Here is a 24,221-nt window from a genome sequence, read left to right on the forward strand (position 1 = left end):
GAAGTCCAATACACAGTGTCAAGTTGTTCTACGTGCTGTGCTGCTCGAACTGGCAGTAGTAGCGTTTAAGATTATTGGCAAAAACAAGTATTTGTACACCATTATAATAACTCACGTACTTGTAATAAAGACATCCATCCATTTCTAAAAGCTAAAACTCTCAAATATTAAAAACAGCAGACACAAAGACAGTACTGGGGGGAAGGGAAAGGATTTTATTCTTTTTTTTTTAGACAACCAAATTAAACAGTCTTTGAGTACAATTTTAGTTCAATTCTTACCAAAAGGGCTTTCAGTTTCCATTTCAAGTGACATTTTAAAGGTTGGGATAAATTCACAGCCAATTGTTCAAGATAACCAAATTTAGGAAAAGGACTTTTACACATTCTATTAAAAAAATTTTTTACTTATTACTTTAAAAGGTTAAAATTCTTTCTGGCATTCTGGAGGTAAAATGCAGCTTTGCTGGCTTCAAGCATTGGACGAAGGAGGAAAGACCAATGACTTGGGGCGAATGCAACACTGCTTTATGTACTCTGGAAAAAGGGCAAAATAATGAGGGTTATATCAATGCAAAAAAAAAAAATTAAAAATCTATTTGCATAGGCAACTCAAAAACAAAATGTATAAAAGTCCCTTTCGATTTCAAAATGTTTTTTTTTTAACTTGCACTTAAAGCTCGCTTTGCCCCTACATGGTGCATTATACAAAAAAATATTATGTGCAAGATCACTGGCAACAAATCACACAGTGCAGGGGTTTTGACGCACTATATGCAAAATTTTCTTTTTTTTTTTTTTTAAACAAAATATTCTTCAGCATTTTTAAAACAAGCCACGTCCTTAGCGTGGCTTTTACATTCAGTGTTATTACTAAAAATACTTTATCTGCAGGTTTCAAACAATCCCGCACAAATGTACAATATGCTACAACATTTTATACATTTCATTATTTACATGGCTCTATTACACATATCAAAACTCATCAGCTTTGTTTTGTCATCTTTAAGATAGCTATTAACATCACGTTCTGCGAGAGAGGTAGTTTCCACCACACTCATTACTAAGTGGGAAGGGGTGCTTCATCACATATCCACAGTTGAAAGAGCAACATTGTCTGAAACGTCTGAACACAAATGAACAGCAGTGCAAGAATAACAACAAGTGAGAAAGGGCAGTGTGTGTGTGTATAATGTCGGCTGCCTGCCTTCTAATAAAAACAATAATGTAAACATGTCCTTACCGGACTTGCGCCCTATTTCTCAGTTCCCCCGTGCCATAATACACACATTTCATAACATAACACCTGTATCAAAACAATCACATAGCAAACAAGGCTACGAGATGAGATCACAGAAAATATCTATGTTCTCACATCATAACCCTCCTCCGCATATTTGCTCTGTGATCATTTCAAAAGTACAGCCAAGTTGAAAGAAGAAAAAAAAAAATTCCAAAAATGATTTGTCAACCAAAACCTTGATATACGCTAATGCCTTACCCGATGATTTATGGCACTTGTAACCAGATCTGGTCAAGCAAGGGGGTTTCAACTGAAAATTGATGATTTCTTAGCTTTGGTAAACATTAAAATCACACTTAGTTTTCTAAGCTAAAACAAGGGATGCAAAAAAGAAAGTTTAACGCTGCAATAGAGCTTGTGAACCTTAGAGAATTTCAACACCTATAGTGCAATGCGCACAGCGCCATTTAAAAAAAAAGGAAGGGGAAAAAAAAGTACAGGTGTTGAAAGCACAAGGTCCGTTGTGCCACCTCATTAGGCTTGAGGTTAGTCAAATGACCTATGTTCACTTAAGCTTGTTCCCCTTCGTATTCTGTTCGCTTGGGTCTCCCTGCAGAACGAAGTCGAGTGGCTTTTACTTCCCAAAAAGCAAAATAAAAATAGATACCTGGAAATGCAGTATGCACTATAACGCTACAAATGCTGCTGTGCTTAGCACCAAGAGGTTTCTGACACTCCCTGCATGATTAAAACTCAAGCCGAGAGTATGCAGCAAACCTCAGCAAGCGAAAAACAATGCAAGGAAACTGTGGATTTTGTCTACTCCTAGGCCTAGTTGAGAAGAAAAAACACACTGACCGTCACAAACAGCCATCAAAAAAAGAACAAAACAAAACAAGAGCATAACAGAGCAATGAGTTATTAAGGAGGACATCCAGTTCATCATTTGTCATGGCATACGGCTCCGCTAAAACTTCTCGACCGCTCTTCAAGGCTACAGCAACGTAATAACCATGAGTTGTTTTTTAAAAAAAGTTAGGTGGTGAACATCAGAAGAAACATCTGCCTGCCTAATGGTCATCACCTTATTAAGACGCAAATCTAAAAATAGCTGTAAAATATATTACGCAGCTGGAGCATTCAAGAGGAGGGCAAGACGCCCAAGCGGAGCCTTCGTTCATATATTGGCTTAAGAGAGCAGCAGTGAGTGACCTTCTTAGGCCTGAACCTTCAGGAGGCTCTTTAACTGAAAGGTCATCATCTCACGATGATCGCAAGCGCCAATGGGAAGAGACACCCAGTGGCTCGGGGGCTTGGGTAGCACACTTGGGGATGGGGGCTCACTAAACTTGGCTCCAGCATAGTTCTGACCACACTGAGCTGACAAAAGTTTGTTCAGTTGGGACACGGTACCCTCCCAATTCTGATCATAAGGTGTGGCAAAACGAACTGAGGCATTTTTCTTGTCTACAGACGCGGCCTGCCGCGCCTCAGGAGACCAAGAATAGCTGGTGCCCTTCTCACCCCTGCGATGGCTGTGGTGATGGGGCACCCCTAAGGCTCCTGAGGAGGCGGAATGCACCACTCCATTCTGGTCTCGACTTCTCTGCTTGCCCCTGCTGATCTGGTGGCTCTTCTTGGGCGCCGGGCGATCTGGAATGTTGTATCTCTCGCCACCTCCCATACTGCTTTGATTGGATGTCACCTATCAGAAGACAAAGAGAAATGGGTACACGTTTAAATTACAACTGCCAAAGGGCGCAAACTGGTTTAAAAACAGGCCTTAAAATAATTAAAGTCGCCCGTGTTGTGGGCTTACAATAACAAAGGACTACGTGCAGAGCGAGCCAGCCAGTCCCGCCCATCCCCCACTCGCTTCCTCCGCTTACCTCTCTGTTGTAGAAAAGTTGAGTGCGTGGTTCTCTTCACTTTTTAATTTCTCTTCACCAATCGGGCTCCAGGTCCTCGAAGTAGTTGATCTACTTCTCGCTGCACATCTATGTCCAGCAAGATCTGAAGTTTTCATGTGCCAATGAGCGTTGTTTTGTCGTGTAACCGAGCTGAACATGAATTCACCTCGGCGCACGGTGCTCTAGAAGCCGTGAATCTAACAAAAGAAAATTATATCATCGTTATATCCTTAATACTTTCGTTAAAAAAACGTGGTAACACTTTTTTTACCAGTATTGCGTCACTAACTAAACTAACATTAACTGTAAGTGTAAAACAATAAGCGGGAATAGCAAAAGTGAATAGTAAGTTAAGGTCAAACGATAATATAAAAGTTGCACATTAATTTGTCGTTTAAGCAATAATATATTTAAACGCCCGACAGTACGATTTATTTATTTATTTTTTTGTAAATACAAGATTACATAAACAACATCTAGTCTTCCTCCATTGTGCTCTATGTTTTCGCGGTCGTTGTCCATTAAAAAGTACATTTTCGGTTAGTTCGGAATTGTAGGTCATTCCTATAATGTTTTACTAATAAAGTTGGGGTTTTAAACGATAAAATCAAGGGTATTAGGTCATGTTTTCTGGCCCCTTACCAAAACAAAGACTCTCTTACTCAACATGGCGTCAATCCGTCGACGACTCCCTATGTCTTTAACTCAGTAGAAAACAACTTACCGACTTCCTTAGGCTTCGATGGAATAAGCCCTTCGTCTTCCCTTGGTCTAGTATGTCAGCTGTAGCTGTTTATGGAGAAAATATTTCCCGATATGCGAATCTTTGTTCAAATCCGAGTCTACAGCGGAATGGTATTATTCTCCTTCTCCAGTTTGTCTCCGTCTAACAACAAAATGGATCCTCAACAAAGCCTAAGTAGTTCGGGCTTGTGGTGTGCTGACCAATCGGAGAGCAGCACTGCCGACGTTTGACCAATAGGAGCGATGAACACGCCTGTTGCCATCCTTCCTGCGTCACTGAACGTTATACGTGTTTGTGTGGGGAATTTTGGTTTTTCCGCGTTACTGTAATAACTCGAAGGCATAAAAACGATCATGTGGTTTCTTCCGGTTGGGTTAAGCCCAAACGCAAACACTTAAACATTAACCTACTAATGAATGTCCACGGCATATCGTCGAAGGGCGCAGTAATGGTACAAGTCTACATGTCTTATGTAAAATTCTGTTAACAGTGAAACAGTTTTGAATACTTTATATGTCCAGTTTGCTTATACAAGAAGAGTTTTCAGGAAAGCAACAAGGACTCTACTTGTGTAAACTTTCAGACATATGTTTCAGACATATTATTTAAAAAAACTAATCAGTGATCGATCTTCAAAGAAACATAAATAACTAAATTATGAGTAAAGTGATGTTAAGTCCGTCTTGTACAGTAATAACCTATAAAAACGGTAGATACTTCGCAGACATTATCCCAATCAGGTGAAAGGTGTGAGTGAGATACAGGAAATAGGCCTAGTCTCGAAAACCAAAAAGAAACGTGACACATCATTTAAGTAGTATCACACACCACCTGCTGGCATGTTACAACGTGTAGATAAAAACCTGTGAAGTGGTATCTACTGCCAATGACAATGGGAGGAAAAGTGTTTGAAAAGCTAAAGATAAAGGTGTTATTTTGGGGGTGTAATCATAAATCAGTGAATGGGCTTAGAGGAGGCATATTGGCCATTTGGTGTTCTTGAAGCAAAATGTGTGCTTAGATTGTTAACCCTGAGAAAGGTTTAAGTTAAACAGCTGTTAAAAGACAGATAAATGTTCCATTTATCAGACCACATTTAAACCTGTTTCCAACCTTGTTTTATCTAAACCGCTCCAACTTATTTAGAAATATATATATTTATATTTAACTTATGTTAGACATCTGTTAGACACACATTTTAACATTTTATTTGTGTATTACTATGACACAAACTAGGCTTTGAAGCACAAATTAAATATTTTAGGTTAGTCACTACATTATCCAGACTTGTGTTGCCCAAAACACTGTTATGACAATTCACACAGACAATGTCAATTCAAAAAATGAGCTACAAGTTTTGTAATTTCTAAAAACGTACTGTTTTAAATGTTTGAAACGTTTCAATGTTATAATTACTACTTATGATTGCTTTCTCTTTTAAGTTTCCCTTAGCCGTAGATTAAATAGGCCTACTCCTGCTTATCCCTTAAGCAAACCTGTTGCATAATGTAGTGTTTGTTTGCCTGTTTAATCAAAATCCATATTTGGGTGCGGAAGTGCACACCCTCTGGATGCAGCCTTGGGTTTAGAGCCTTCCAAGGGGGGCTTGGCCTAAGTTTGTAACCTATGTTTGGAAACTAGGTTAGGTGGGAGGCTCTTGTTGGTCACACACGATTTGAGAAGAGGTCAAAGGACCAAATCTGACAATGTTCTACATGTACACAAGAAGCAAAACATGCTGTTATGATTTTGTTACACCCAAAAGACAATGGATATATCTATATGTTAAACAGCTATATTATGCCATGTCAATGTATTTATAAATGAAGAAATATACTACATAATACATAGATAGATAAGCTTAGATAAACAGACGCAAGCTTTCTACACTTTCCCAGACTTGAACCAATTTAAAGTATTCCACAAGCGCCACCTGTTGCTTAAAAATAGCACTAGAGTTTGATAATTGATCATTTTATTAAGTTATTACGGACGTATTTTAATCTTTCCGTAGGTCTGGATATTGATAACAAAGATTTTTTTTCAGTATGTATAAATATTGTTTGGTTACATTTATATATATTCATATATTCATTACTTATGGATGTATGTTACTGAGAGCGAGCTCAAAAACCTTGTTTTTTACAATTCCTTCTCAAACCCTTTCAGAGAATAAGCAATTACAGGGATGAAAATGTATTAAAAATTGGGGACAGCTGCAGTGAGAGGTAACCGATATTTCCCTCCACCATCTGCTCTCCATAACAAGAGTAAATTTGCGAAATAGGTCAGCAACGAGATGAGGAAGATGTGGTAAAGGGAATTATTTCAGCATTTTTGTTTTTTTTACACTAAAATGTGGTATTGAGACATTTACAGACATAAAAAAGTGGAACAGGGAAAATACACTTTGGAATGAATATCTTTTAAGGAAAGGTTTAATAAAATGATCGTGGCAGAGGGAAGAACATTGTGAGGAAACTGTGGTAAAGAGAAATATTTCAGCATTTATTACGTGTATGTCGTCTTGTGGAGATGAGACACGGGAAGGTTCTTCTTTGGGTGTGAGTTTTCATCTCGGAGAAAAACAGCCTTGGTACTTTTCATCTGTTGCTTCTCTTTTCCCAATAATGTGTCCTCATTACTTCGGTCCCTTTAATCACCTGCCTCTCTGCTCATTAAAAAAAGAATACAGCACAGTTTGTGCTATAACAGTGTAATATTGAAAATTTGGTTCTCTCTTTCTCTCACGGGGGTGTGGTGTATGCTCTCGTGTTGAAATTAGAGGCTTGAGATTTGTGAAAGATATTATCTGCCAACAGCAGACAGTTTTACCAACAGCAAAAAAACGAAGGTAAGAACCAGTTCATTTGATTAATATATAAACTGTGTATAAATCCTGTGTGAACTGAAACAGCTCTAGGTTTTTCTTGCCGTATTTGTAAGACATATATAGTGCGTTAATTGTCAAATATAAACTTCTTATATTTTACTTGTGAGTATAAAAGAGCTTTAACCTGAGGACACTTTTGTGAATTTTACAGTTTATTGCATACAATTTGATGAAGTATTCCGATTCTCGTACAGTGGCTTGTCTTATTATGTTCAGTTCGTATCATCTGGCATGTTTCACAAAACACATTGTTCTGTGACGCTCTTTTACCCTCAGTGAGCCGCAAAAGGTGAAAATGGTTAGCAAAAATACTTGAGGAAGGAATATTTGGAGGAACTAAGACTCTGAGAGGAAAGCTCTGTTAGAGAAGTGGCTTTAACCAAAACATTTCAAGTATTTACTGATGTTTTAACAACACTGAGATACATGGAGATAGCATGGAGCTAATAGGATAGGCAAGGGGATAAAAGCTGTAAAAAAAAAAAAAACCTGTAAAGAAAATATTATTTTTATACTAGATAAAAGAGTGTGTTTGCTTGTAACACAAAAAAAAAAAAATATATATATATATATATATATATATATATATATTATGTGTGTGTGTGTGTGTGTGTGTGTGTGTGTGTGTGTGTGTTTCTCTCTCTAGTGGATATTAGGAAAAATAAAAAACTACTTGTCTTGCTCTTGCAATAATCTTGTGTCGTCTTTTGCCCAGCAGGGGGCATTATCTAACTTTGTCTAATCTATTCAACAGCTTTAGGTCAGTGACGAGTAGTTTATAATCAAAAATGACTAGAATAGACCAGTGAGACAAACTGATTATTAACATCACATATCTTCCTAATCTAAGCCATGCAGTCTGAATAATGCAGTTTTATTTATAGAGTGCATTAGCCTAATAAAAGGTTGCTTGGAGACATGTTTGACTTTAAATGAGTTTTGTGAGTGTGGTTTATCACTCTAAATCATGTCATATTCAGAACTGTTTTTTTCTCCTTCATGTTTCTTCTGGCAGTAGTCACATGAGACAGATGAATAATTGTGCTGCTGTTTTTTTGTTTTTTTTAACAATTTGTCATTTATTTTTAACAGACCATTTCTGAGGGAAAATGACGACAGAATTGGAACAAGACCATGAAGCTACCACTGCGCTATATTTAAATGAAAGTACACCAAACATTACAACCACAGGTATTATTTCTCATAAAGATTTTCTATGGCCTGTCTGCAACCATGACATGCCTTTTCAGGTTTTGTTGTAATGATTTTACTGTTAAATATTAAACGTTGAAAAACGTTGAAGAAAAAAGAAGAAAATCACTACTATTGAAAAGTTTGGGTCAGTAAGATTTATTTAAAACTACATTAATTCTTTTATTTAGCAACTATAATCAAAAGTGAAAGTAAAAACTTTTATTTTTACAAAAAATATCTATTTAAAATAAAAGCTGTTTCTTCAAAGAATTACAAAACAATTAATTGAAATTATTTTAAATTACCATAATATTTCACAATATTATTACTTTTTTTTGAGAATTTAAATGCAGTTTTTATGAGCTTTCGAAAACATTAAAAACTTACTGACTCCAATCTTTTGAACAATATTTAATTGAATAATTAATTAGTAATTAGTGATTAATCACATCCAAATGTTTTTTTACAAAATAGATGTGTTTGCACTATGTTTATATTTATATTAAATAAATATAAATATTTTATATAAAAACATTTTTCTTAAATATATTTCTACATTTATAATAAAGTATACACATAATTAATATATACATGCATGTGTGTGTCTATTTATATACATTCGAAATAGATACACAGTACACACCCAAACACAAATCTTACACGAATATTAATAAAATCATTAGAAATGATATTAACTGTTCATCCCAAAGATTGATTACATTGATTATTTTGAATTGGTGGTCCTGCACTGTTACAGATGCAAACTTGTGCAACGGCCTACAGTGTTACATGGTCCTGACCGCACCAGAGAAGAAAGCTATTGGCACGATCTGCTTGCTAGCCGGCCCTGTGACGTTCCTGGAGAACGTTTTGGTCCTGCTGGTCATTGCGAGCTCCGCCGCTCTGCGCAGACGACCGTCGTACCTGTTCATCAGCAGCTTGGCGCTGGCAGACACCTTTGCCAGCTGTTTCTTCACCGTCAGTTTTCTAGATTTCCATCTTTTCAGTCAGAGCGACGGCCCTAACACGTATCTGTTCAAGCTCGGTGGAGTCACAATGGCGTTCACGGGCTCTGTGGGAAGCCTGTTGCTGACAGCGCTGGACCGTTATCTCTGCATTTACCAGGCTTCCCATTACAAGACGCTACTGACAGGCACTAGAGCCAAGCTGGCTATTGTATTATTATGGTGTGTGACGATTATAATTTCATTTCTGCCTCTGATGGGTTGGAGGTGCACGACCAGATTTGATCCCCCTTGCTCCTACCTCTTCCCTCATGTGGATCATCACTACCTGGCCTTCTGGACGGTCCTACAACTTGTAGTGCTCTTTCTTATCATAGTGGCTTACTTTCTTATCCTGTGGAAAGCGAATCGGCATGAAGCAGCTATGGGTGGACCAAAGTCGGGGAAGCAGAGCGTGAAAGGACAGGCTCGAATGCGAATGGACATTCAGCTCGCGCGCACCTTCAGCCTGATCCTCCTAATCCTTGCTGTTTGTTGGCTGCCTGTCCTGTCCTTTATGATGGTGGATGTCACAGTGACCCTTACGAACAAACAACAGCGAATGTTCGCTTTTTGTAGCACACTCTGCCTGGTCAACTCGTGCGTAAACCCGCTTCTATACGCCCTGCGCTGCAAAGAGCTGAGGAGAGAAGGGTGCGCATTGTTAGGATTGTTAGCATGTTGCAAAGCATGCAGGGAACGTAATTTGGGAAAAGCTCAGGGCCAAAGAAATGAATATGGTTCCGGCGTTTGCAAAAACAGCAAAGATCGGGCTGTTAGGGATAGTAACCCAGATACTATTTCTGAAAGCGTAGACAAGCAGTGAAACGGTACATAAATAGTATTTAAAGTCATATTAACAATTTGACAGCTTTTAATCCATGTTAAATATTTATTATATTTAGGTTAGTGTTCATTGTATGAATAGGCTACTATGGTGTAAAGATTTTATTAGTAGGTTTCCATATGGCATAAAAAAAACAGCATATCAAATAAATAGCAGTATAAAATGTGAGAAATATGAAAATAGGTTATTACATGAAGACAGTGTGTATACTAACATGAACTTCAACACAAACACACACACATACATGTTAGAATAAGAGGAGAAGTCTTCATTTTAAACGTTATAAGAAAGACATTAGCTATTAGTTTGTTAGCTTGTAAACAGTCTAAAATTATGATTTTTTTTAGGAACATTCAATAGGTCAAATGTGAAAAGGTGGCTATTGTGATCAGCTAGTCATGTATAGTGCTGTTTCTCTAAGCATCTTTTTACAGCAGTGAAATAAGACCTATAATAAACACACCCAGAACAGCTAACTCGCCTACATTTTGACCCAAGCGTAAAAGACGCCAAAATATATATAGATTACACTGTGAAACAAAATATCCTAAGCTTTATTGATGACTGCTAGCAAAGATTTTGCTTCACCTTTTGGATAGATTGTACATTTTGCTGTATGTTGCACTATATTACGAAGAATAACTGTTACGATACACTAAGTATATGCTTATATGTTGGAAAGAGCGCTATGAATGCAAAATGCTATGTAATTGTTTTTATATTAACTTGTTATCTTGTATTCATTTTGAAGAGTTCTGCTGCACTATTGTATGTGTTGTATGTTAAAGCAATTACTATACTGTATGTCATAACCATAAAAATATACTACTACATTGTTATCAATAAAAACACATTTTCTGGATATCAGTCTTAAGTTATTTAAACAGAATTGCTTGAGGAGCTCTATACATTTTAGGTACATTTATGAAAATTGTGTGTGTGTGTGTGTGTATATATATATATATATATATATATATATATATATATATATATATATATATATATATATATATATATATATATATATATATTACTGCATGTTATTTTCATTGGATTGGTTTAGAAATGACAAATTTTAGAAGTATCAGAAAAACATCTGATATTAATATGGAGTGTGAAATAGCCTCACGGTGTGCATTTCTACAAAACGTAGGTGGTTTAAACAATAAAGACTGCTTTAAAAGCTAACACAAACAGACACCAACATGCAAATACAGAGAAATGGCCACTGGCCAAATAAACTATTGCACTCAATAAATGTTGATCAGAGTCATATGACTGTAAAACACCAATCAGGATTAAGCTGTTGGAGGAGTGGGCATCTGAGACCAAAGCTTCTCAGATTAAAAGTATTGTTTCTTAGAGTTCTGAAATACTGATGTATGAGGACTTTAGGTAAATTGAAAGAGTTTAGTGTGCATGTAAAGATGTACTGTTTAAATGAGAAAAATATATATGATGTTTATAATATTAAAACAAAATAGACATTTATTATAGATAATTCATTCATATGGTATACTTATCTATTTCATAGATACACTTAAGATGGAATGATGACTGTAAATAAATGTTATTATACAGGATGTTATTTTTTAGCAAAAGTATTTTATATTCAGATAGCCTGCACATAAACGTCGGTGAAAGAGGTCCGTTTATACAGGAAAAGTGAAACAATGGCAAGCATCAACCTGAGTAAGTATAACTATCACTTTCATTATTCATAACCGTTGTGATTTGGACCAACACCACTCTGGAAACTATGTTAAAAAGAGGGCAACAGTAAGGACCTGTAATCACAGGTTGGGACCATTATTACTGTAGTAGATTTACTAATAATGTAAAAATTTTTAAGCATATATCTTAAAATCTTTGCTCTGCATACCTATTGTTTGTTGGTTAATAACAAATCAAATATGTTTTAATATTACTGGGTGGAAAAAAAACAAAACTGCAGATAATACGAACCCCCTCTCTGCGAATGGTACGGTCCTCTGCTGTGCAGTTTTAGCATTTTTTGCTACAAATCTGGCACTTGGTGTTTAAACCGGTGTGCGATCAGAGGGGGAGCCACCGAGATCGTGTGAAGCTCAATAAAAACCCCGAAAAAGGCGATTTAGAAGGAGAATTCGACGTGTTTTAATATCGAAAAGGTGTTGTTTTACCGTTGGTTTTGTTTATTGTCTTATTAAATCAGCGATCATGGCTTGTGGCGCGACGTTGAAGCGATCTATGGAGTTTGAGGCCCTTCTCAGCCCGCAGTCCCCCAAGCGGAGGAGGTGCAATCCTCTACCGGGGACTCCGACTACTCCTTCCCCGCAGAGGTGCAGTCTTCGCCCGTCAACAGAGAGCCCGGCACACTCGATGTCGCCCCAGTCTATGGGTGGAGAACACAGGCTAACTCCAGGTGAGAAAAACGCCCGATTCTCGCCATTTAACGTCGGTTTGTTTGACATGGAGGAGGGGAATGGGGGGTTGTTTAATCTCAGCTAACCAGCTAGTAGGTATTTGAATTTCGACAGCCCGTTAATTCCGTTCCCCCTTCAGATGTTACGCGTGACGATTTGAACGCGTAAGGGTGTCTCTCGACGGATGGTATAGTAGTGGGTTTGGGCTGTAGTTAATTATGCAGTTTGGATGAAACGCTGTTTTGAGCTCGGCTAGCTAGGCTGAAAGCGGCCGCTAATACAGACTAGCTGACACAGAGCTTCATTTAACTCCCGTGGCTTAGTGTGAACGCACGCACGCACAGTCATCGACCATTACCACCGAAAACAATACACACGACAAAGTCTTTTTTTTTCTTTTTTCCTTTTTTTAAACAAACGCCCAGCTCTGGCCTGGATGGTTAACGTTTACCTCTGCGTTCATCCAGTTAGTTTATCAGCAGGATTGAACCAGTATGTCCAAACAAAGAGGAAAGGTGGGTATGTGCGCGAGGGTGCAATAGCGTTATTTCGTTTCGACTGAACAGTATTGTTTTTAACCGAATGAAGTGTTCGTTTTGTGTGTAAGAGAAGCCAGGCCAATGTACGCAGACTAATAACTCGCTGTTTAATATCGCTCATTTCTTTAACGTCGTATTTTTTTTTCTTATCATAGACTGGAAAACTTGTACTGCTTTGTGCGAAATTTATGGACCCCTCGGCGAACCCGCCCAAATCCTTCTGCTTAGCGCTTGTAAAACAGTCACAGCTTTTATCACGCTTAAAAAGACGCCTCAATGAATAAATGAGTAAAGTATGGGTGAAACGAACAGCACTGCTAAAGAGGAAAACACTTGCTCTTTGCTCTTGCACTCACTGTAATCGATCACTTCTGAAATGTAGGTTCGGCTCTCGCGTCAGTAGGGATTTAGGTTCGGATTTTTCAGATTCCTATTCCATTAGCAATTGTTCTAGTATGTTGAAGGAGATATTTGCTAAAAGAATTAAAGTATTTTGAGCTGAACAGGATAACAGTAATCATTTGTGATTCAGTGTGTCTTTCTGATTTAAGGCCTGTTCACACCAAAACAAATCTGCCTTCATACTAAAAAGATCATAAGGTGCTGTTTATAGCAGTAACCAAAAATACATTTTATGGTTCAAAATTATTGATTTCAAAAATCATGACGATATTAAGTAAAGATCATGTTCAATATGTTTTGTGAATTTCTCAATGTAACTTTTTTGATTAGGAATATGGACTTCATTCGGACTACACGGTTTGATATGTTGGCACTTATTCCTGGTTTTGTGGTCCACGGTCACAAATGTTTTGGACGAACACACACAGAGAGGAATTCTTTTCTATCACATTTGAAAGAAAATCTTCACTTTTTGTTACATGACCTGAGCAGAACTGTGTGCATTTACAACCGTCTTAATGGTGAGGTTCCAACAACAACAAAAAATCACATGCACGTATTTGTAGAACTCATAATTATGACAATTAGGCCTACTGTTTTCTGGCAGTTTCTACTTGTGCCACTTGACCACCATACCACCTGGCAACTTCAAATTCAGTTTTGACCTGATTGTGACATTGATGCAGTTTCCACGGATGTAAACGGCCCTGGGTAGCATGTCAGAAACTGAAATTGTTTGGCTTTCTTCTTTGTGACCTAGTTCATTAAAAAACAAGTTTGTTTACTGGGGCAACCGCTGTATTTATATGTAAGATGAAGCTTCTTTTAGTGGTCATGGATGTACAAATCAAATGTGAAAATCTAAATTCAGCTGCTTATTTCCTTTTTTTTTTCCCAAACGTGAGAATTTTATTTTTTAAGATTATTAAAATGGTATTGAAGGAACCTGTGTGAATACATTAAGCAGGCTAAAGGCTTGTAGGTTAGCTGGAGAATCTGTTATTGGTATTATGAGATGGCAAAATAATTTGTTAGTGACACGAAGAATCAGTTACGCTGTTCTGTTTTTCTGTTGGCTCACAATGAATTACTTGTTCTTTCAGTTTTGTCTTCATAATGTGATTTGTAACACATGATTGTTAAATTGGTAGTTGTTTTTACAAAGTTAAACGTGATGCATCATAGGCTTTCTGTTTGGGTGCCATAAAGAGTACCCATTTTGCGTTCCTTCAGTCAATGCAATGGCTTTGGTGTCCTAGCAGGGATAGTATCTTGCATGACACTGGCTAGACAAACATTGTGAAACTTTTTTTTTTTTTAAGAGGGCTTATTCTGTTCCAAGCCTGCCCATCAGTGCCTGATTGAAATGACAATGAACGTATCCGCCCTTTGAGCCCACTTTGGTGTTTGATAGTCTTGTCTTTGTGAAATCAAATGCCCCGTATTGTTTTCATTGAACACCCCTAATTAACATCCTCATTTAGGTTTATGTCTCTAGACGGGCAAATTTAAATGGCATCGTTTATGGCCTCCATCAGCAGCTCACAGATTCTCTATGAGCCAATATCTTTATTTTGAGCCGTGTCTGAGATTACTTCATCTTTGTGCTGTTCTAACATCTAGGATTCAAACACGAAAGCTTTAATAACTAACTCACGTGATCGTCTACAACACGCCGAATCTAAGCTCCCTGCAGGAGCACACCCTGGGCTTGAGCCCCTTAGCTCGAGGGCCCTTCCTGCCAGTTTGGGGTTTTTAAATTCCCTTCTCAAAGCTTCGGCAGTGCAGTGAATAAGACGCCTCAACTCTACACTCACTTGCACTCCCCTCCCCCCAGTCCAGTTCATCCCACACCTCCATTGTGGTTGTATTATCCCTGTTCTGTGCTTTTGGGCCTTGAATCGTTCCCCATCCTCACTCAGGAAGCCACTGTGATTGATTGCTTGGTTTGACCATATAAGGTTACAGTTGCTAAGTAACCTGTTGGACCTGGTCTCAGCATTTGGCAGCATTTGATATAGGCGGAGGGGCTCACCTGTCATTCAAGAGGGCTGGTGTTGCCCATTGGCAGTGACTGATTTGCATAACTGTAATCAGCTAAAACAATTTTTTCCATTTATCTTAGTTTTTTTTTCTTTTCCTTCATGGCATCCAAAACCTTAACCTTTGGACTATAATAAGAAGTTGCAACTAATGATTTTTTTGATAATCTCTGTTTGTCTCCTGCTTTATCTGTTTGACACATGCACGCCTGGTGCTCCTTTACTAAAGAATGAGCCCATTACTCACTGTAGTTTCTTTCATTTCTCATGCCCTTAATTTTTTTTTTTTTTTTTCCCCATGAAGCTACGAGAAATGTGCATTGTTGAATAAAGTTCTTATTTTTGTTTCCATTGTGCCCAAAATGTGCTCTAACAGATTTGTAAAATTATAATTGAACCACTGATGTCACATGCACTGTATTACTTGTGTCCTTATTATGTTTCTGGGTCTGGGAACACTTCAGTTATGTTGCTGTCCATGGAGGGTCGGAATACACTCCAAAATATTACACTCCTAAAATATTCCAAAGTCGAGTAAAGACTTCATGGGTTTGGGTCGACATGAGAGGGAGTAATTAATGACAGAATTTTAATTTTTGGGTCAACTAACCCTTTAAGTGACTTTCTAGTATTTACAAATAAGAATGCAATCATAAGATTGAAGTTATGCATTAAGGAAAGCAGATAGATGCAATTAAAACGATAATCACATTTGTTCTTTATTATTGATTTTTTTTTTTTATTGTTTAGTTGTCTTAATCTGTTTTTCACCATGCAAACATCACTGGATGCCACTAACCCCCAAAAAGACTTTTCAAAATCTCATTCCTTTTTGTTCCACGGAAGGGAGTCATACTGTTTGGAATGAGTGTTAATTTTGGGGTGAATATATTCTTATTTGTTTGGTTTCGGTCCAAAACACACAATTCAGTCTACATTTAGCAACGCTGTTGTCAACAAGTAGCACCTCTATTGTGTGGAAGAACCCTCATTATAAGATTATCTACACTTCATTAGTGAGTCGCTTGTTTTAAAATACGCTGTCTGAAATACACTGGCGTAAAGTTGCGCTTAGCCTCCACAACACCTCTTTATTGGGAGTGCAAAGCCTTCCTGTGTTTAAACAAATAAAAGCCTATCAGATGAGAGCTACATTGTAAACACAGGAAGTCTCTTCTGCAGTGTGGTGCTTTTGTTAGTTTGTAGCCACACTGCCTGCTTGGCTGGAATGCATTATCATCAAGCTAGAGAAGCTGGCACCCCTCGAGTTTCCCCTCTTTTCGTCCTCTACTTGAAGGCCGATGCAAATAGAAGGGGAAGCTCTGAGCTCCCCACCCAAGATAAGTGATGCAAGTGTCCTCGGATAGATGCCCTCCCTTGAAGCTTTAAATGACCTACATTGAGGAAGTTAAGAAACTCGCCCTCCAAATACTCTCCTTTTGTGATAAATTAAGACGGGCAGAATGTTAGTTTAGCTCATGGAAATCGTGCTGATTTCTAATTCCCAGTTTTGAGTCAGTCACCGGTGTTGAAAGTCAAGACAGGGGACCAAACTTAACCCAGTTTTTCAAAAAAAAAAAAGAGATTCTAGGATGTTCCTGGTTTCATTGTTCCCCTCCGCACTGCAGTCCTGTCACCCAGATTTGGTTTCCAGAAATAAGTCTGAGCCACCTCAAAGCTGAATGAAACTAACCTTCATCCCATTTTTTTTTTTTTTCTCCCCTGATATTTAATTGTTTGTTAGTGGTGATGTCAGTGCACCAATGTGGCTGAATTATAAAACTGAAGTGAAACTCATTTCTTCATACCTTATTTTCGTCATGGGACGTAATGTGAAAGCAGGATATCCTATCTACATTGTATGAGCTTGAAGTAATGCCAGTGAGTACTGCTCTTCCTCACCACTTTATTGTAGATGATTAAACGCAAGGAAGTTTATTTCTTGGAAAAGATTGGATTTCCAGAAATACTTATTACTCGATTGAGGGTTTTTTTTTTCCCCCTCTTTAATTTAAGCCAAGTTAGAATTGCTGTTAACTCTTGAATGTCTATCTTTGACCCCCACAGAGCAGATCTTCCAGAACATTCGTCAGGAGTACAGTCGCTATCAGAGGCGACGGCAGTTGGAAGGGGCCTTCAACCAGACTGATCCCTGCAGCTCCACTGATATCCAGAGCTCCAGTCCCGCCCTCACCTCCCCCAGCTCTCCCACAGGTCAGTCCACTCAAAACACAATGTCCAGTGGTTTCAGCCTTGTCCCTGAAGCCCTCCCACCCCCACCACTGCACATTTGGAATTTCTCCTTTTGTCTGACACACCCATGAACCAAAGGAGCTTATGACTGGATCAGGTATGTTTGATTAAAGAGACCGGCAAAATGCGCATTGTTAGGGAGCTCCAAGGAAATGGCTAAAATCATTGCATAAAGGTGCTTAAACTACTTATCAGCATTTTTCTTTATACCAGGTGTGCAGTTTTGTAGTAGAGTTCCAACTTTACACCAGTCTATAGCTATTAGGAATGCACTCATCCAATTCTCAGTAAGCCCCACAAAAGGGAAAAAATAAATAAAAAGCACCATAGAGGAGTTATAGTTTAATGTACAGATTAAGTCAATAAATTCCAACTCCTCTCTTTGCTGCGGCTGTCTGTCATCCTCCATTCAGCGTTCAAACTGCATGGCGTGTTCGCTTACAGCAGTCAAGACAATGAAATTCTCAAAGCGCGCGGTAACTAAAGTTTAAAATTGTTAAAATATAAGGCTTGATAAATCGCACGGATACACTACACATCGGTGTCTGTTCTCTTAATGCTTCTAGTGCGTCATTATGTGCATAAGCTGTTTGTAGCGCTATATTTTGCCTTTTGTGTTATAATAGTTTTGCATAATGAAAGAATAGCCATTTATATGTCCTATCATATATTGCTGCCTCCATTACTGTGCTATACATTTAAAAGAGGTGTTTTCATTTATAGTGTAGTTTTATTATTATTTTTATTTTTTTATGAACCCATTTTACAGCAGTACTAAGAGCAATTCAGTTGCATTTGTTTAGGGCTGTAGCTGCGCTTTGCAGGAAGTTGTAATGTGCAGTGTGAAGAGAGTGCAGAGTTTAAGTCGAATGCTGTTGACTCTTGCATGTTTGAATATGCAGAAATGCGAGAGATACGAGTTGTGGCGTTCTCTACTCATGACTATCATCCAGATTGAAGTTGTCGAGTGTAAAGCGTATTTGTAGAACTTGGCATTTGGAAAAATGAGTCGCTTTTAAACTTTTTAAACAATTACATTGACTACAACTGAAAATAAAAGTGATCAAAGTATATATACACACTGCTTTAGAGCACGAGACTTCTTACAAAGACACATCTGTTGAACAGTAGTGTAGGTATTTTGTCATTTTGCAAAGTCACGTGATCAAGGACGGATATTAAGATTTCTATTTCTGTTTTTAGGTGCCTCATCATTGAAGAAGGATCAGCCACTGTTCACACTGAGGCAGGTTGGCTATTTGTGTGAGCGCCTTATCAAAGATCACGAGGAAAAGATGCGTGAAGAATACGAACAGATACTGAACACAAAGCTTGCAGGTACAACATTGCAGATTCCACACAGTTGTATATTAGATTTCACGTGCATTTCTTATTTATTCATTCATTCTCTGGTTTTATCAGTTCATGACTGAATTGTGTTCTTAATGTGCTGTTTTTCTTCCCCCTTTTTTTTTTTTTTTTTTTTTTTTTTTTTTTTTTTTTTTTTTTTTAACCTCAAGAACAATATGAGTCCTTTGTGAAATTCACACAGGATCAGATTATGCGAAGATATGGCGCCAGGCCTGCAAGCTGTGAGTATATTAAGTTCCTCTGTTAGACATCTATTTACATTTTTGTCATTGTATTCGTTTCAGTATTGCAACTGTTTCACTGATTTTAGTTGTAACCTGTTTGCCCAAATTCTGATTATTGTCGTTTCTTTATTTTCAGATGTGTCTTGAAGAACATTATAGATGGTACTAGCCACCCTTCAGCAGCTGGTTGCTGTAGAACCAGCCAACTTCGTTTCACTTGAAATTTCCTCATACTTTTGATTCTTTTTTTTTTTTTTTTTTTCCTCCCCCCTTTAAAATGCTTGGGTGCCATGGTCTATCCACATTTAACTCCATTTTTTTTGCTGAACTGTTACTGATGGCCCAACACCAAACGTGCATATCTAGATGCATTCTAAGGAAGTTTAATCTTAAGAAATTGTGGGAAAAGATGTCAAACTACCGCTGTAAAAAGCTTGGCTGATGCGATCATCTCTGTATAATGTAATGTGACTGACCTGCAGCAGATATACCAGACTCTTCCTCTATCCTTCAGTCTGTTTTTAACTCTCCAATTTTTTTTTTTTTTTTTTTCTTTTTTGACAAATAAAAAATCTGTGATAAGTCAGGAATTGTACCGATTCGATTTCTTGCAAATATTTTCTGTAATAAATTGTGTATAGGTTCGTATGTTTGAATGTCAATTTAAATTTGGTTTAAAACACAAATATATATTGTTGTCATATGTTCTTATAAAACATCTGACTGGTTTTTTGTTAAAAAGCCTTTGAAATATCCTATCTTGTTTGGTATTTTCTGTGTATTTAATAGTGCACTGAAGTTGTTAAAATGAAACACAAACACGTCATTATTTTTGACTAAATTCTTGTGCATAAAAGACATTAGCGAATAAATAACGTCAAACAAAAATCAAGTACCTAAGAAACTCAAATATTAATTGTACTTGCAATAGCGACCTCTAATGATTATAAAGAGTTCTAACCCTCATTATGGGGTTAGGCTGCACCTTGACTTTTTTTTTTTTTTTTTTTTTTTTTAACACTGTACTTTAGCATAGTTTTGTTTAGTTGTGATTGAAACATGTCGCTTTTATCGTTAAGTTTCGTTTGGAAGAAATGCTTAAAATGTGTGAATGCCTGGGTCACGTGACTTCAGGTGTGGCGGTTTGAGGAAGGGCAGGTAAAGACTACTAAACTTTGGCGGGTCATAGGTGTCTTTTTTTCGTTGAACGTAAGTAAACATAAAACGATTCTACACACTCTCCAGTTTGAAACAACAGGAAGGAAGACTGGAACCGGAAAAGCTGGATAAAGCCTGTAATTAACGTCCAAGAAGTGCGTCTTTCCGTCCGTAGTGGTCACACAACGACCTTTTGCTTTTTCGGGATATTTAAAACTATATATTCTTTTGTTTTTGTTTTTGAAACCTATAACATTAATGAACCCTGATTTGCGCGCGCTCTCGCAGAAATCTGTAAGTTACTCGGTTGAGAGGCGGTGGATCAGAAGAAAAGGGGTGAGTTGCCTGAAGTGTTGTTTTAAAAGTGTCTACACGTATGCTAAACAGTTTCGGACATAAGACACTAAATTTAGCTCCATGTAACACATTTTAAACATCCGTAGAAAGCACGTGCTCGTGGTCTACAACATGAAAATAACTTGTTCATTTCGGCTCACAAAAAGCACTGAATCGTAAAAAATTCATACAGGATGAGTTTGTTTATGCAGGAAGAGCCAACAGCTCCGGAAGAGAGAGTGAAAAAAACCGTGAAGCCGAAATCTTTGGACTGTATTTTAGGTTTCTTTTCAAGTCGATTCTTGTCCGTGAATGCAGACGTCTTTTTTTTTCTCTCCATATTAATAAGAAATGGGCGATAATGACATCGAAGAGCAAGACGCTTTTCGCGCGCAGAGCGATGAAGAAGGTGATAATCGGGGTGATCCCAAGAGAAGAGGTCGGAGGGTCGAGAAGTTTCAGAAGCATGTTTCTAGATGGATGCTTCCCGAGGAGCTGCGGGAGACGTATTTGGAGCGAGCCAACTGCTGCCCGCCGCCAATCTTCATCATCCTCATCAGTTTAGTGGAGGTACGATCGATTGTTTGCTGCAAAAACTGTCTTTCTGCTTAACTGATGAATTAAACTGTTTCTACTGGCACCACAGTTACTGTCTTTTAAGCCTCAACAGCTTAAACAAGCTGAAAACCCCTTTAAAACCAACCAAGGGATCAGAGTCAGAGACTGTATGGCTGGCAAACTATTTTAGACTTCTTTAAGCTGTTTTTTTGTTGTTCAAAATGTTAATGTAAATGTTGTTATATACAATATGTTTGTTCATAGTAAAACAAAATCAGTTTGCAGCACCAGTACATTTCCATAATTTGCTAATGTTTTCGTTGAGATGCCTCACTATGGAAAAAACTGAGATTCTTTTGAGCCCAGCTTTCCACTTTTCCGTTTCTGTTTGGCCAGTCCTAGCCACAGTGTTTCAAAAGCCGGATTCATCCTTGTTTCCATGGACATTCCTCAAAATAGACCTGAAAAATGAAGAAACTTATGAGACCTTCTGCTGGAAAGCCATTAAAAAAACCAAAATGAAACCAAAATCATATTTGTTATACTTTTACAAATCACTAATTTTACTTATTTTCCACTAACATGACGTGCCGAGCCAACTGCTTTTGTAGAAACGAATGACTTTTGAGATGCTGAGACCAGGTTTTGGTTAGTGCTTTGTGGCAACTGGAATAAAGCGGTCACAAACTTGTGTCTGTTTTCAATTGACAGTTGGGAGTGTTTATCTACTATGCAGTATGGAAGCCTCAAAAGCAGTGGGTAACGCTGGGAGTAGGGATCTGGGAGAGTCCTCTTACCTATAAGCCTGAACAGCGGGAGGAGGCTTGGCGGTTTTTATCCTACATGTTTGTACATGCCGGGTAAGGGGATTGTGCTGCCTTTCTTCAGTTCAGACTGTCTATCTTCAGTATACACAAACTGTACACAAACATGCTCAATAAACTCTTTTAGCGCCTTGCGGTGACATAATTAAACTCCTGTTAAACTGTAGATTGACAAATCAGCTGGATCTGACATCCAAGTCGTTTCCGTATTGGTAACTTTTTTTAACATGCATCTGACCATCTTTCTTGGTTTAGTGTGGAGCATATCTTGGGAAACCTGATAATGCAGCTTTTTCTGGGCATTCCTTTGGAGCTGGTGCACAAGGGATTTGAAGTCGGCATGGTCTATATGTCTGGGGTCCTTGCAGGTGGGTCTGCGTTTCAGTAGTTTATATTAGAAATTGACTATAAAGGATATGGTATATAATATCACATTCTCATTCAGTTGACGATTTTCAAAATATGTTAGAAAGATGTCTACTGTGTTCCCCGATGCTGCATTTCTTAGTTTAAAAATACAGTTCAAACTGTAATTTTATATAAATAAAGATTATTTCTTTGGTTTTCGGTGTTGCATGGTCCTTCAGAAATCATTCTAGAATTTGACGCTCATCAATATTGCAAACAGTGTTTTAATAATTCAGAATACTTTGAATAGAAAGTTCATAGCATTTATTTAAAAGAAATATAAATCTTTCTGATGTCCTAACTGTCACATCTGAGTTATATATTACATATTTGACTTCATTCACTTTATTTTTTTAGCCTGAGCTTCTCTTCATATTCTCATTGAATGCATGTGTATGAATCCTCTTTCAGGCTCTCTCGCCAGCTCCATTTTTGATCCTTACAGTGCTCTTGTGGGAGCTTCTGGTGGTGTTTATGCACTCATAGGAGGTTACTTCATGAATGCTGTGGTGGTGAGTAGATTTCCTGTAATATTTGATGGGATATCATAAAATGCAATTAATATAATATAAATATAAAGTACCAAATTGACCATTTTCTTCTAGAATTTCAGGGAGATGATGCCACTTCTGGGAGTGTTTCGCATCTTAGTGATTGTTCTGATTGGTGAGCCCGTTTCCATTGTCCATTCATGACATCTGGCATCTTTTTCTTTTGTGGTCTGCTTTTAATAGACAAAACTAAACACTATGTCTAGACCTTTGTACTGGCAAATAAAATAGTCATTTTTATTATTATTATTGGTTTTTTTTTAACAGTTGGAACAGATGTTGGATTTGCTATTTATAGAAGATTCATTACCCACGAGGCTGGTATGAAGGTGAGATGCTTTTGAACCTTATATTGGTGAGACCATATATTGAACAGGCATTTATATCCGTGCACCTAGCTGTCAGGTAATAGTCTTGTTAATATACTAGAAAGATACTTCATATTTGGCTTTTTATTTTTGGTTAGGTCTCCTTTGTGGCCCATATTGCCGGTGGGGTAGCAGGCATGACCGTCGGTTATGTGTTTTTCACCAACTACAGTAAAGAGCTTCTGAAGGACCCACGCTTCTGGTTGTGCATTGTGGGATACATCGCCTTCTTCTTTTTTGCTGTCATTTTCAACATCTTCTTGTCCCCGGCACCTGCGTGAGGAGGAAGTCACGCATCAGTTTACAACGGACAATCATAGCTTTTTAAAAGGAGCGGGTCTCAGGTCAATGTCAGAAAATCCTTTTGGTTTTTAAAGACTCATATGCTAATGCACTACACACATAAAGACAGACTTATACTATTCTGTAATTTATATCCAAGATAATGTAGTTTCTCAGGAACAAAGACAAGCTTAATATTAATTTTTTTGTACATATTTGGTGGGGCCATTTATTTTATATTCACAAATTACTGAGCCCTTTTGAGAGTAGTCTACAACTTGCTGTAATTTTATAAAAGCTACCTAAATGTCTAATTTTTTTGGTTTGAATATTGATGTCATCACAATACCAGTAGAGGGCAACACTGATCAATATGTAGACAGACCTCAACCTGAGGTCACGCTAACGTAGTTTAATTGCGGTATTGCGTAAGTTGTAGACCTTTAATCAATATAAAATTGTGTCAAATCCATATGAATGATATGCATCTACGGTTACCTTGGATATTTATCCTTGATTATCAATTCATTAAGATTCAGAAATGCGTTGAAGTTTGGACATGTGCTGTTAAGTTGTCATTTATATAAAAAATACTGTACAAGCATTTTAAAACCAGTGTGTCCGTATGGCTCTATTTCATTTATCTATGCTTTTTTGTGTTTTTA

General features: G+C 37.6%; 4 protein-coding genes across 4 annotated transcripts; 3 read left to right on the forward strand and 1 right to left on the reverse strand.

The window, feature by feature from the left end:
* Positions 1 to 195: 195 nt before the first annotated feature.
* On the reverse strand, positions 196 to 4,034 carry pnrc2 (proline-rich nuclear receptor coactivator 2). Its single transcript, XM_043260779.1, has 3 exons — positions 3,877 to 4,034; positions 3,132 to 3,349; positions 196 to 2,947 (listed from the first exon to the last, which is right to left on the reverse strand). The coding sequence occupies exon 3, from the start codon at positions 2,924 to 2,926 to the stop codon at positions 2,459 to 2,461; it is 468 nt and encodes a 155-aa protein (XP_043116714.1). The 5' UTR covers positions 2,927 to 2,947; positions 3,132 to 3,349; positions 3,877 to 4,034; the 3' UTR covers positions 196 to 2,458.
* Positions 4,035 to 4,168: 134 nt separating this feature from the next.
* cnr2 (cannabinoid receptor 2) lies at positions 4,169 to 10,691 on the forward strand. The gene is made up of 3 exons (XM_043260778.1): positions 4,169 to 6,751; positions 7,883 to 7,981; positions 8,742 to 10,691. The coding sequence occupies exons 2-3, from the start codon at positions 7,900 to 7,902 to the stop codon at positions 9,812 to 9,814; spliced, it is 1,155 nt and encodes a 384-aa protein (XP_043116713.1). The 5' UTR covers positions 4,169 to 6,751; positions 7,883 to 7,899; the 3' UTR covers positions 9,815 to 10,691.
* A 1,241-nt stretch (positions 10,692 to 11,932) lies between these two features.
* akirin1 (akirin 1) lies at positions 11,933 to 19,767 on the forward strand. Its single transcript, XM_043262086.1, has 5 exons — positions 11,933 to 12,239; positions 17,291 to 17,437; positions 18,680 to 18,814; positions 18,997 to 19,068; positions 19,208 to 19,767. The coding sequence occupies exons 1-5, from the start codon at positions 12,035 to 12,037 to the stop codon at positions 19,216 to 19,218; spliced, it is 570 nt and encodes a 189-aa protein (XP_043118021.1). The 5' UTR covers positions 11,933 to 12,034; the 3' UTR covers positions 19,219 to 19,767.
* Positions 19,768 to 20,194: 427 nt separating this feature from the next.
* rhbdl2 (rhomboid, veinlet-like 2 (Drosophila)) lies at positions 20,195 to 24,168 on the forward strand. The gene is made up of 8 exons (XM_043262101.1): positions 20,195 to 20,565; positions 20,915 to 21,135; positions 21,835 to 21,983; positions 22,203 to 22,315; positions 22,767 to 22,867; positions 22,961 to 23,021; positions 23,174 to 23,235; positions 23,373 to 24,168. The coding sequence occupies exons 2-8, from the start codon at positions 20,917 to 20,919 to the stop codon at positions 23,553 to 23,555; spliced, it is 888 nt and encodes a 295-aa protein (XP_043118036.1). The 5' UTR covers positions 20,195 to 20,565; positions 20,915 to 20,916; the 3' UTR covers positions 23,556 to 24,168.
* The last annotated feature ends 53 nt before the right edge of the window (positions 24,169 to 24,221 follow it).

This window comes from Puntigrus tetrazona, chromosome 16, assembly GCF_018831695.1.
Source record: "Puntigrus tetrazona isolate hp1 chromosome 16, ASM1883169v1, whole genome shotgun sequence".
In the NCBI taxonomy this organism is placed as follows: Eukaryota; Metazoa; Chordata; class Actinopteri; order Cypriniformes; family Cyprinidae; genus Puntigrus; species Puntigrus tetrazona.

Coding starts and splice junctions, on each gene's coding strand:
- pnrc2 (XM_043260779.1), bottom strand. CDS start 2,926: ATGGGAGGTGGCGAGAGATACAACATTCCAGATCGCCCGGCGCCCAAG.
- cnr2 (XM_043260778.1), top strand. CDS start 7,900: ATGACGACAGAATTGGAACAAGACCATGAAGCTACCACTGCGCTATAT. Junction 7,982..8,741: donor ACCAAACATTACAACCACAG/GTATTATTTCTC, acceptor GCACTGTTACAG/ATGCAAACTTGTGCAACGGC.
- akirin1 (XM_043262086.1), top strand. CDS start 12,035: ATGGCTTGTGGCGCGACGTTGAAGCGATCTATGGAGTTTGAGGCCCTT. Junction 12,240..17,290: donor AGAACACAGGCTAACTCCAG/GTGAGAAAAACG, acceptor TGACCCCCACAG/AGCAGATCTTCCAGAACATT. Junction 18,815..18,996: donor ACTGAACACAAAGCTTGCAG/GTACAACATTGC, acceptor TTTAACCTCAAG/AACAATATGAGTCCTTTGTG.
- rhbdl2 (XM_043262101.1), top strand. CDS start 20,917: ATGGGCGATAATGACATCGAAGAGCAAGACGCTTTTCGCGCGCAGAGC. Junction 21,136..21,834: donor TCCTCATCAGTTTAGTGGAG/GTACGATCGATT, acceptor TTCAATTGACAG/TTGGGAGTGTTTATCTACTA. Junction 22,868..22,960: donor ACTTCATGAATGCTGTGGTG/GTGAGTAGATTT, acceptor ATTTTCTTCTAG/AATTTCAGGGAGATGATGCC.